Raw genomic sequence first — 13,473 nt, forward strand, 5'->3', positions numbered from 1 at the left:
TTAACTTATTATATTACACATGCTCGTTGATTCATACATTATTTTCCGACTCAATAATAATATATTCTTGTTAGGATTATAATTATCTTTAAAGTTTTACAGCTACTCTAGATATATTTTTTGACTTGGGACGGTCGAAGGTGATGGATTTAACTAGACATTTAGCTTTATTTTTGCTGCATTCCCTATCCTTATACGAGCGAACTTTAAAATACAATGAACAGTTATTGAATCAGGGGGCGATTTCAGATGTATAATTTACTCAATCATTCGTAATCAGAATAATGTGTCTACAGGTCAACCACCCCAGCGGGTGACGAACAAATCCCAGTACGCGTACTTCGATCCTCGATCGGGGTACCTTAGTGAACCCGAAGGAGGGCTCAGCAGACTCGGCTCTAGCACGTGGAGTGACGCGTACGACAGTGACGTCACCACAGGGCCAAGGAGGAGGACCGCGTCTGTTCAGGAAGAGAGGAGGATCAGCGATGCTACGTCGCCTTACCTGCCAAATAATAAGTAAGTACACAATGTAGAGCACGTTAATAAATCTGACAGCAAGCTTAGCAGACATGATAGAAGCACATAAAGCAAAATGTACTATAGTGACGTTACCGGCCCCCAAAGACTTTGCAGAGACGGCACAATCCTCTCACGACCCGTCCAAAAAGATTGTCCACCCTGTACCACCAGCAGAAAATATCGGATATCCTACAGAGCTTGAAAGGGGGCATAGCAGGTCACCTCTGATTCAGGATCAAAGCATGTGATGGTGATCTCACCAGTGCTTAGGTTGACTCCGTGCTGAAACTAGTTTTTAAGCAATCTATCTTTTTTTCTGATAAAACAATATTTGTGTCTATTAGCTGTACCCAGATTGTGCCCGAAATACTCAACTCAACGCGTCCATTTTTTCATCAAAAACTGAAGAATAACCAGAATACCATTATCTTCTTTTCAGATATAGCACCTTAGCGTCTGCAAGAGCTAGTCAAGAAGTATACAAAAACCAACCTGGAAGGATAGAAAACTACGTCCCTGGAAAATCGTCTGTCGTTGACAAAGAAGCCAAACAGGTACAAACAAAATTATTCGATTCATTTACAATTGGAGAAATAGATTTCATGATATTGCCACATCACATTTCATCCATCATGGTATCATCACCCACGAATGCTCAAGGAATATTATACGTATGTTTATTATAAGGACAATTTAATGCCTTTTGGGAGTTTGTCAACTTTATGCAACCTTCATTTGGTTAGAAGATCATGTCAGTGAATTTTAAGTTTTATTTAGTAATGCATTGATATAAAATTGGCATACTCATTATCCACCTCACAACTAACGTTTTGATCACAGACGCAAGAAAGCAAAAATAGTTTTTTTCTTTCTTTCTAGTGGTGGGACGAGGTCATGGACATTTTTGATGGGGTACGAAACCTTTTTATATTTCTGATGTGTGTTTAACAACTTTTTTATGTAACATTCAATGTACATTTAATTTGTTATTTGATTGTGTAAATTTTTTAACGATCATTGTCCTAAATAATAATATTTTTGAGCAAATTGATTGTGATAATAATTTAATTTGTACAGTATACCCAATATGATGCTATCAGTAAACTAAAATGAGTTACGATAATATTTTAAAATACACAAACGCAACAACCGCTCCCGCAAATTTCGAAATAATGCACATTTACCACCTAAGCTTCGGATTCTAGAAGTCAATAAATACATATTTAAAATATTTCTATAATTTCTCGGATTTAAAAAGTCTTGAGCCCTTTTTATGAAACGACACTCTAAATTCGATCCAAACTTTCGCAAAGATTGAGTTTATTATTTAGATTCAAATTGAATCGTGTTTTAAAATTCGTTACGTTACACGGTTCTAAGTATTCAAATTGAACCAATAACCGATACCGACCTATTTCTTTGTCTCTACCTATCCCTTATTTATAATTTTCAAAACTGACTTCTAGAACCCGTAGCCCGGTAGCCTTGTAAAGCCCCGTCCCTTTTCCAATGTTAACGGATATTACCAACTGTTCACTGATCCACTAACGGTATTTCCATTGCTGTCGGGTGGTGGCGCACTAACAGTGGCTAGACGACAACTCCCCCCTGCCTCCTTACACGACGTTGCTCGCTCGCGCCATACAAAAGAGTGTAAGGTTTAACACGTTCGTCTGCCTGTTGTATGTGTGCCTTTGGTGTTTTGCTGTTTGTTTCAAATCTTAACTGAAAGTCACTCTAAATCAAAACAAAAGAAGCATGATTCGTAATCAATCAGCTGTCTTCAGTTTTGTAGAGCGTTTGTTCCAATTAAAATGTGTAGATGGCGCTGTATGCATATATTGCGCACGAGTTTGTTTTTCTTAAAGGTTTGGAACGAAAACCAAAACTGTTCGCTCTTGTTTTTCAAATGAAATTAAATTCATAAAACATCTGACTTTCAGTTAGGATTAAATGTTGTAAATATTTTAAGATCATGGGAATCATACGCATGCTGGCCTTTGTTCTACTTATACTTTTCTTAGGGCTGTAATGGTTAAGTATATTTTATCGAATTCTAAATCTATAACATAGACACTTATTTACTTTATAAACATTTTCTTTCAACTTTAAAAATCATACTATAGGCAAAACCAAATTATGACAAAATATGCCATCTATGAAACTGTATACTCGTATAATAATTTTATTTTTTATACTGTGGTTTATACACTCTACATTTTGACTTCAAATTTAAATTTTGAGTGTAATTGTTAAGCATGTTCTTAGGCTGAGTCTTGCCTATGTGTGTGTAAATACGCGTAGTAAAGCTTGATCTATATTTTCGGCATGGATTTGAGTAATAAACTCAAAACTTATTAATTTTCTCATATGAAGCAGCTCTTACATGTATTGTTTTTTGCAGCAAAATATTTCGAGCACCACCTCGTTACCTCAAGCCTCTCCCAAAGAGAAAAAGGATCTGACATCGACTATTTTATCCAAATCAAATATGGCAAGGTAAGAAGGCTTTCATCAAAAAAATATAATCTGAAGATTTTTTCTAGAATTTGTTATTATTAACGTAAATCCTTGGAGAAGGCCTTGTCCAGCAGTGGAAGACCTTTAGTAAAACAAATGATACGTAAAGTGATCAAACAACTGGTTCGTTCGTTTCAGCCGAATGACGTCCACTGCTGGACAAAGGCCTCCCCCAAGAATTTCCACAAAAATCGGTCCTGTGCCGCCTGCATCCAAGCACCTCCCGCGACCTTCACCAGATCGTTGGTCCACCTAGTGGGAGGCCTGCCCAACAACTAGTTACGATTTGTGTAAATCATTGCTATGATTTACTGTGTTGCACGGTCCTTTTCTGACTCTAGGCCCGATCCACAAGCATCCGGAAATTATGAGATTGTTTATTTCCTTAAAAATCTAGATGCTTGTAGTCCTACGCTATACATGACGGTTTTTATGTAGTCAAAAATCTGCAGCGCCATTATTTTTCCAGGGCGTTAAAAGAATCCGGCTACGAATCGGACTCCACCCTAGTCTTCCGTCGCCGAGACGACACAGAAGCCCCCCTCTCCCCCGCTGAAAGACGGGCAGCCTACAGAGACCTACAGGCGGGAGGGGAGCCCCCCCTCCGAGGATTCCGTTCACCAGCGCCACCTAGGACAGGTAAGGCATTAGAATAAAACAGAAAAAGAGCTGTAAATCTAGCTTTTATAAGGGAGGGGATATAACGAAGCTAGAAATGATTTTTTTAAGTGGAAGCAGTGAAAGGATTAAGGCAGAGAAACACATCGATTTTGTATTATCACGAAGTTTCCCTAAATGTGTATGTGACAAAAACCTAGGTATAATGCCTTTATATTAAATAGAGTGGTTAAGGTTATATTTCGATTTTATTCGACACAAAAAATCTATTTCTAAAAGTTGTTGGCTTAAAAACTCTAACAGCTCTTAAAATTTAATTTCAAGTTTATTCACTCCACAATTGGTATTGCTGATTACACTTAATGAATTATTAATTAGAGTTCTGCTGCGTTAAGTAAAAATGAATGAGGATACGGAGTGAAAGAGACGTTAAAAATTTGTGATAATTGGAAAGTAAGAATGGATTATAATTCGATGTATTACTGTATTTTACAATAACATTATATCTATTTCTTATGAGGCTGGTCTGAAATGCATGGTTTAACTGTTATCTACTGTTTCGGTGTCGGTGGTTAATTTTATTACCCATTAGATTAATTTTCTGGTAGTTGTATTCAGTTTTACTAAAATATTTACCCTTTCTTAATTTATGACTAAATTTTTAATAATTGACTTATTTCTTTTACCGACAAGTGTAAATTACACAATGTTTCTTCGTATTCTCCATAGTATTAAATGAGACACATTCATTGCAATAGAATAAGGTCTTCTATTTTCAAAATTTTATAAATAAACTGTATAATTTGGTCAAGGTTAGTGCATACACCATGTCACACCACATACCCATACATTGGTACAACTGTAGGACGTGATATATCAAGGTCACATTATAATGGTCCCGTAATGACTCGATGATGCTGTTTACCGCGTACACTTTAGTTTATTACTAAACCCACGTGAGGTAAGTCAATCTCTAAATGCATGATCTCTTAGTCTAATCAAAATATTACAATAACGAGGTGCTGGGACTTCGGCTCGCTACGTAACAAGGTAATTAAAACTCGCTGCATGAACAAGCGTACTCCAAAATTAAACAGGCACATTGTACACTCACAGTATTGTTTGATACGGCACATTCGTAGAACCACGTTTAGATAAGCAAAAGCTTTTGAAAATCACAAATATATTCCAGGAGCACAAGAAACACGATTTTATCACATCTAACATGGAGCAAAAGAAGAAAGCGAATCACTGATCAGCGGTTACAATCCACAGACGAATCGGAAATAGAATACATTCCGATATCATCCACGCTGACGAAGATAAGAGTACACAAAAAGACCCCGCAGTTTCACGAAGTCATTTGCTATCCAATCACTAGCATAGAACCAGAAGCCAAATTCAAGAAACAAGCTCCATCTTTCATAAGTGTCAATGTACCAAGTGATGCCCCAGAATATCCACCTGCTCCTCCGAGAAGAATTTCCTCCAAGAATAGTAGAACGTTAAGATTAGTAACATCTACAAGACCCGTATCAACATCACCAAAACGTACTCTATCCCATTCACAGTCAAATGTAGACTTTTTAAAAGACAAGATTAGTCACAAGCTAACTCGACAAAATACTCGCATAATAAGTAAAAAAGAGCCACTGGCTAATAATGAAAAAACTTTGAACAAAGTCAGAAATATGTCTACGTCGGCACCGCCAGATGTAAACAGGAAAAGTTCAGCAAATGTTTCTAATTTAGCTAAAAAAGCTTCTAATGACGGAAAAAATACGGGCACGAGCAGCTTTGGCTCGCCTAGAAGGACGCTAATGCCCACAGAGTATTCAAATTCTATGCACAGCAAATACGGAACTTCTCAGGCCTCTGTCGTAATAGAAGGAGGTGCTGGCAGGAAAACGCCTATAACTAGTATCTTAGATAAAGTTACGTCATTAGACAAACTGTGGAGTTCAGAAAAACGTAACGAAAGAATCGATATGTCTAAAATTAAATCAAAATCTAGTACTCGGACAAACACTGTGGTTTCCCCCAAAGTTCCAAAAGCAGCAACAACTATAATAAAGTCACCAGGGCCAAGTGTTACTCACAAGAGTCGAGACATGGTTCGTACCGCCGAGAAAGTCCAAAAATTGAAGATTTCGAATATACACGCAAAATCCAACCCATGTCTGGCAACAAAGCAAGAAACAAAAGTTTTGAAAAGTAATCCACTCCAAAACACTTCCAGTATCTCGAAGTCATCTATTAATATTTCAACATCGCCTATAAAAAGACAAAATCAAATAAAAACGGCGGTTGTTACTAATTTAAAGAAGAAAAAATCTTTAGATAGTGTTGTCCTTCGTCCTCGAAGTGTTCCGTGTCATGAAACTTGTAGTAAAAAAGCAAAAGAAACTAAAAATATTAAAAAAGAAGTAACGGCTAAATCGATTAAAAAGGCTACAATAAAGTCGCCAGCGGGCTCGGAAACAGAAAGTCAGTTTGGTGACAACGTATCAAGTGAAGCTTTGAACTTTGGTTCATTTGAAAACATTGATAAAAGGTTCTCTTACGCTAACGACATCAAAGAAACAAGAGATGCTGTTATATCAGATTCCTTTTTCCAACATCTTTTCCTTGGTGGATCTGTTATCCCAACTGCAACTTATCCCATCTTGGAACCAAACACGTCAGTTTTGCAGAAAGCTAAAATGTTCCAATCATTCCCGCAAGATTACAGGGAGGCGAAATCTTTGAACACTTATTTGATTCATCGAAAACCAGTTTCACTGTCCAGATTTAAAATGTGGGATAGACATTCGAGTCCAGTACGAGTGCAAAGTCCACGTTCCATATCTTGGCCAGGTAGAATGCACAATGAAATTCGTAAGTTTGATAGCTTGTCTAAATGTGATGAATTTGGATCGACATCATCATTGGCGACTACTAGAAGTAGAAGCGAACCACCAATAAACAAAATATTTTTTTCTCAAACTTCTCGTCCCATATCACCGACTATAGTTTTCTACAAAAAAGAAAAACCTCAAGAATCTCCAGTTCGTACTTCAGAATCGCCATCGCGGTTGTACTTTTCCCAGACGTCAAGATCTATATCACCTAAAGTTGTTCCGAAAATTGTAAGGCATTCGCCTCAAGTTCAAAGTCAATCACAGTCTCCAACAAGAATCGTATTTACTGAAACCACACGACCAGTATCACCCATAGTAACAAAACGTCTTACTAAATCAGTAACCTTAGAACTTGAAGAGGATCGTGAAAAGTATCCTTCCACAATATTTTTCTCTCAAACATCAAGACCCGTGTCGCCAAAAGTGACTAGGAAACAAAAAACTACAAGCCAAAGCAGAAGTCAGTCTACATCTCCTGTAACAATCAGGTCCCCATCATATCGTCGAATACATAATGCAAGATTGCAAAACACAAAGCAAATTGGAGACAGCACAAGTACTCTAAAAAGTGTACTGAGAACACGAAGCGCAGGAGATGCTGACAAGAAAATAGTGGAACGAAATGTTCCCTTTAAAACCAAAAGTGATTCAAATTTAAATGCCCACGATCCCGAATACGAAGAATATGTACTTGATATGCAAAACACAAGAATCCGGTCGGAACGATTCCGTGAACTAAACAGATACTACACATACCTAGAAAGAGTAGCCGAATTAGAAAAAACTACGTCAAATTCTGATCTGCGACATAGAAGAAAGGACGAAGAAATTATTGATTTCGATCGTTGGAAGAAAATAAGAGCGATTGAAAGAGCTGAAGAAGAATTAAATAATTTATACCTGAAACTTAAAATAGCACAAATCGAAAACGACGTCTTATTTTATCCAAGAGATATAAAAGACTTCAGGTGGAATCATGATAGAGAATGGGGGCTCAGAATTAAAGAAAAATCTGTGGAAGATCTCAAAGATCACTTCCAACAAGTTTCATATTTTGATTCCAATGAATTAGACCAAACTCCTTCAAAAGATACGTATAAACCACTTTGGCGTGGCACCAGCGTAGCTGAGACAGCGTTTAAAATAAATAAGAAAAACGTTGGTGATAAAAGTGATCAACGTGTAAATGTTAAACCAACAGTTTCTTTAACTCCAGAAACTTCTTTGAGTGAGCTTCGTAAAAAGATTGGGCTTGGTAATCGTCTTTGGAGTAGTTTATCTATGGAACAAGTAAACGCACTGAAAAATCAACTTAACGCTATTTACAGCAAAGAGTTGGAATCTAAATCAAACAAAGAACTTGACAAATATGCAATTGATGTAAAGGATTCAAAAGATTTGGAAAATTCTTCTTCTTCGTTACATGTGAGATGTAACTCACTTGTCACCCCGCAATATGTTCCTGAAGATGATCCAAAGACAAGATTAAGTAAATCAGAGTCAATTGCTGCCATTTCTTGCCCTATTACTTCAGTTAAAGAACTGAAAAATAATGTAAATAAAATTCAAATGACTCTTAGTGAAAATGAAAAAAGGAAAATTTCACAAACACTCAGCAAAGAAATCTTGGACAGAATAAGCAAATTTGATAATTCTGCACCGCTTTCTTTAAAAGACGAATTAAAAGCCACCGAGTTAAATAAAACTGCCAATGATAAGGAGGAGAAAGATAAACGTGAAGAAGTATTACCATCAAAAAACGAAAAAGCACTTGCAGAGAGTGTAAGCTCAGAAAATAACCCAAATGTGTCTAATACAAGTAAAGAGAAAAAGAGACCTATGATTTTTCCAAGTGAGAAGCAAGATTATCAATACGTGTCGTCAGCAAGTGAAACTGACACTGCTAGCTCAGACGTTTCTAATAAGACTGTTATTTATCGCGGTCCCAGCAAGGAAGTTCAAAGAAAAGTCGAGTATTTCGAATCAGTTAAAAATGCCACGGAACTACCTAGCATCATACATTACGCCAGGGAGAATTCAGATGAAAAACTAAACCAGGATAAAATAAATATCAGCTCGTGTGAATTCATTGAAAAAAAAGAGAAGGAACCTCAAAAAAATGTAATGATTCAATCACAATCGTGCACAAATTTTAAAGAACTGTTCGGTGAAAGTGAAAAGAATAAATTTTTATCGTTACCATCCAATCCTGAAATTTATTCAAGATCACCGTCGCCGCATTCTGAAGTACAAGTTATTGGTACGGACCGGCGTACGCCCGACACGCTACGGTGTTCTAGCGAAGAAACAGTGTGGCGCAGTCGAAGCCCATCGCCCGACCCGGAGCGTTACTGGCGCGCTTACCTCAACCTGGCGCGGGCGGGAGAAGTGCGCCGCCTCGCGCGACGCTTCGACTCACCGTCTGCCGCTGGCGCTGTGCTACGCCGGCACCGCAGCGATCCTGAAATCGCTCGAAATGTTCTACAAAAAAATTGGTCCTCCTTCGAAAAATTTTCCAACCGCCGGGAGAGAAACATGCTTCCTGTGGCAAGGGTGCCGTTACGTCCCACCAATCGTTACATGCCCCATATCGACATCATATCGAAACTGGCCGCTCTTCGTAGACGCACAACACCCAGATCCAGGTCCGCGGAGGAAGCATCGGAATGTAGAGCTGGGGAAGTCGATCGCATTCGGCGCCGATTTGAAGCCATGTCGTTACTCGGTCAGATATACGCATCTGCCCCTGACATGAGTGAGCTTCGAGATATCGCACCATATTTAGCGGGTCCTTGGGTGGCCCATAGGTTTCCTAGGAGAAGCGATAACAACAGGTCGATTGAAGATCCCAGTGCATTGGTGCGCGGTCGATTGTCGCCCGTCAAAAGGGAGGTTAAGCGGCCTGTGCCTAAAGAGTCGGTGAAATTGAGTTCTATTTTGAAAAGTGATCTGTTTGCCAAGCAAGACTTCGACCCTTCGGTTCACCGGCCGGCCAGCCGCTACGAGCCCCCGCGGGCGCCGCCACGGCCGCCGCCCGCCTCGTGGCCCTACCGCCTCGCGCCCTACGTCACGCCGTCACGACATACTGTCACATTTCAAGGTTAATTTCTGTTCATACTTTTCTTTCATAACCTGATTTATTTTGGAGTAACTTGTACAAAGACGTGCTTTCCTTGTCAAAGTTTTATTGATGCTCGTTATGTTCGCCGTGGCTTCCTGCGTGTCTGTGTTGCGTGATTTCTCGTTACCCAAACTTTATACCTTCGACGTTGGATGTTTTATGTTGTCAATATAAATCTAACAAAACCGTGAAGTCTCTTACTAAAATAAACTGATGCATAACGATGTCAATATTCCTTTGACTTAGACTACATGCAGGTGTTTTATAGAATCTTTATCGCAATGAATTTGTTGTACTCTAATAGAGACGGACTCGGCGCCAGAGCCTCCAAGGAGAACGCCACACGGGAGCTATTCGGATACAGGCAAGTATAATTTATATTATTAGAACCAAATCTATATCACCATATTTCGATAGAGGTACACACACTAAAGTATGTCACTCATAATAAGAATAAGAAGAATACAGATCGGAGATAATGTCTTGACCTACTTTTTTGATGACCCTCTGTGTATTTAGGTACTTTAGCGACCACCCACATTCATAAGTCACAGTAGGCATTACATGTACACAAAAAATATGTACACACATTACGGACTCAATATGCGTGTTTTTTATATTATTAATTGACTTTTAATGATGATACATAACACAACATCGTGTAAACATTAACATTATTATTGTTTTTTTTAAATTATATTAAATTAATACATTAGGTAATTTACTATTACCAAGCTTTCCTTCCGTAAGTAATTTGGCTAACGTGAGAGCTACCACACGTTGCAATTACGTCTGTATTATCTATGCGAATAAAAAAGAAGCAATGGCCTTTGTTCAAAATAATCGACCACCTTAATTTATTCTTTTGACCGACGCTGGCGGCTTGAGTTGTCTTGTCTTGTGTTTGCGAGAAATAAAAATATGTATTTTATGATACCAGATAGATATTATATTTAAAATTAATAACGAATGCTGCATTTATAAATTCCAAGATATTACAAAATGAGCACTGATATCTAATTGTTTATATCTCCAAGCATAAGATTTGCGTCATTCGCCGCGATTGGCTCGCCAAAAGTTGTCGGTTCGGTTTTTTTTGCGTAAATAGTTCGCGTCGACTTTACCCGCGCATTGTGTTGTTGTGATACTTTGTGAAGTTCGTTGTCTTTATAGAATATTCCATTATTAATATTATCGACAAGTGCTGTATTATCATCGGTCGTTCAGTAAACAGATAAAGTGTGGCTTATCTATACAACCGTCAGTTTTACTTAGTGCAAATCCTACACCTGACGAGTGCGGTGCTATAGTGATGTAATCAAAAAGTAGTTCAAAGTGAAAATGATGGAAGGCGATCAAGCGCATACCGGTGTGCTGACAATAATTCGGAAGAGCTGCGTTTTAGATAACGATAACACGATCTACGAAGACGATGGGTTCTTCAGTGACGTTCCTGGCTCAGGATCTTTGTCTAAATCGTTAAGAGCAATGAATAAGTATGTGAAGAAAAATCTACTTTACGACCAATCTGAAGATTACGGAAATGATAAGGGTTACTTCACAAAAGAGAATAGTCCTAACGAGTCTATATCTAAATGTGATTCAGACAGTGTAAGGAGTAATGAGTCAATTGAAAAGCATGTGCCGTTATCAGAAAATCTGAATGCCAATCCTTCTGTTGACTCTACAGAAAAGGTTCCTGACATAGAGGTAGCTAATACTGATGCATTGACCGATGATTATAAGATAAATTCGTTGCTATTGCTTGAAAACCCTCAGAGATTGGAGTCTGACACTGCAACACCAATAGTAAAAGAAAACAGGCACGTATCTCTTGCGAATTTGTCTTTAATTGATGAACACGAAACTGATCACAATGAAAATGAAGTTAAGCTTCGGGAGAGATCTACTGATGAGAAAAACGAAGAAAAACGGCACACGATCCATGACTTTACTGATTGGGCGAACAGAACTAATATATACCCAGATGTTTATGCCCCACTTCCGTACAGTAAGTTGTTAAATACTCGTATGAGATGTATGTATGGAATGTGGCAGTGTAAAATTATTTCCCTACCAGTGTCTAAAGTCTTAAGTCATAATAATATTATTTATAAGCTTACTAATTAACCTTCTATACGATCGATACCTTAAAAAATTTTCGTTTGTTGTTTAATTATTAATAAACTTATTTTAGTTTATGCGATGACAATCTTTACTTCTTCCGCATTAGCCGCATCGTTAACGTGCTATAAACATTATTCTAAATTATTCATAAATCATCTGTCTTATAATTATAATAGACGTCGTATCCAAAATTACAATAGACATTCCATCGATATATTTAGACTATTACGGAATGGAATGCAGTCATTGTTTTGAAATCATAACTTCATTAGTCAGCAAAGCTACGCAACGTTATCAAAAAACGTCTGAGATAAACTCACGCGCACGCGAAAGTACGCATTGAGGATCTACTCTGTTTCAACCATTTCGATCAATCGACTCTACTTACCTTACGCTGTTACTCGTGGCAGCATCCCAGCGTGAGTGAAAGGGATAGTTGTAGTAGAGTGTGTCGATTTCTATTGCGGAGTAGGGCCTCAGTTTAGGCGGGAGATGGAGTCATTATGGTAGACGAAAGTTGCAAGTGCATTGCGGTTGTAGCTGTCAGCGGGCCCGCGCTTGCGCTCGCGACGATTCTGCCGCGCGATTTGACAGGTGTCAGTGTTGTGTGTGAGTGACAGTTAAGATGGGCATCCTGAAGCAGATTAAAAGGATGACTGTTCACGGTTGGTTTATTTACTTAAATATTACGTTCTTTTATAAACTTTCATACTTATACCGTTCTACATATTATTATGATAAAAAAATTAAAATAATTTTGTTTAATTTCGCCTGCCAAACTGACCAGCCTTCACTTCACACAGTTGCAATATAATACCATCACCATTATAATACCACCAGAATAATACCATCTCAGGACATGCCATACGGAACCCAATTCATCAAATTGAAATTAATTTTGTCTCGTCAGTATCCTGAAAGTCAACTTTCGGGATAAATCATAACTTATCCATTAATAAGCCAGTAAAATTATGAAATAACCAAGTTAAAATATATCAGTCCGGAACTTTATAAAAGACTCTTAATAGATTCCTGTTCATAAATACAAAATAGGTACAGTCCATTTATTTAACCATCCGTACAAAGTGTTCGTAAATAAAGGAACAGATTAAAATATATTTAGAGACCACATCTAATGAATTCACCTTTTTAGAGACCACTTGTATTATGAATTCATAATTATCATTTGTCTGTTGACCTTTCGATTCTGAATCGTCAGAAACTAATTAGAAATAAGCCATTCTAATTAGATTAAGTTACAAAAAAAAAGAAATCTGATCTTGCCAACATTGGCCATGCCATGGCTGACTGGAGAATTATGAAATGGGAAGGTCGTGTCGTAATGAATACCTTCATCTTGCTTAAATTGTGGTGAAACACAGATTCCTTACCGCATTCTAATTCTATCCGAAGAAATTATTTCTCTGTGACTGAAATAAAATATGTAGTACAATATATTATTTATTGTTTAATTGATCTTGTCACAATATAAAAATTTAATTTTCTTGGAAATTTAAGTGTTATAACAAGCATGTTTCATTAGCGAGTGGTAATCAACAGCTAGAAAATAGCTTACAAAGATTGTAATGGCTATTATAAAGTAATAAAATCTCAGAGTAGAAACGAAATTCTTAGTTTCAAATGAGATGTTTTTGTGAAACAATA

At 37.6% G+C, this 13,473-nt stretch overlaps 1 protein-coding gene across 4 annotated transcripts in view; it reads left to right on the plus strand.

The window, feature by feature from the left end:
* LOC135073839 (sorbin and SH3 domain-containing protein 1) overlaps positions 1 to 13,473 on the plus strand; it is a 186,913-nt gene that overhangs the window by 156,102 nt on the left and 17,338 nt on the right. For 3 of the 4 annotated variants that reach the window (XM_063968052.1, XM_063968054.1, XM_063968050.1), the window contains 7 exons: positions 297 to 519; positions 962 to 1,076; positions 1,402 to 1,434; positions 2,110 to 2,175; positions 2,927 to 3,021; positions 3,512 to 3,681; positions 9,986 to 10,045. In XM_063968052.1, the coding sequence (XP_063824122.1) occupies positions 297 to 519; positions 962 to 1,076; positions 1,402 to 1,434; positions 2,110 to 2,175; positions 2,927 to 3,021; positions 3,512 to 3,681; positions 9,986 to 10,045 (762 nt within the window). The remainder of the gene's footprint in view (positions 1 to 296; positions 520 to 961; positions 1,077 to 1,401; positions 1,435 to 2,109; positions 2,176 to 2,926; positions 3,022 to 3,511; positions 3,682 to 9,985; positions 10,046 to 13,473) is intronic. The other variant, XM_063968051.1, reaches the window with a different exon arrangement.

This window comes from Ostrinia nubilalis, chromosome 8 (genome assembly GCF_963855985.1).
Source record: "Ostrinia nubilalis chromosome 8, ilOstNubi1.1, whole genome shotgun sequence".
Lineage (NCBI taxonomy): Eukaryota > Metazoa > Arthropoda > Insecta > Lepidoptera > Crambidae > Ostrinia > Ostrinia nubilalis.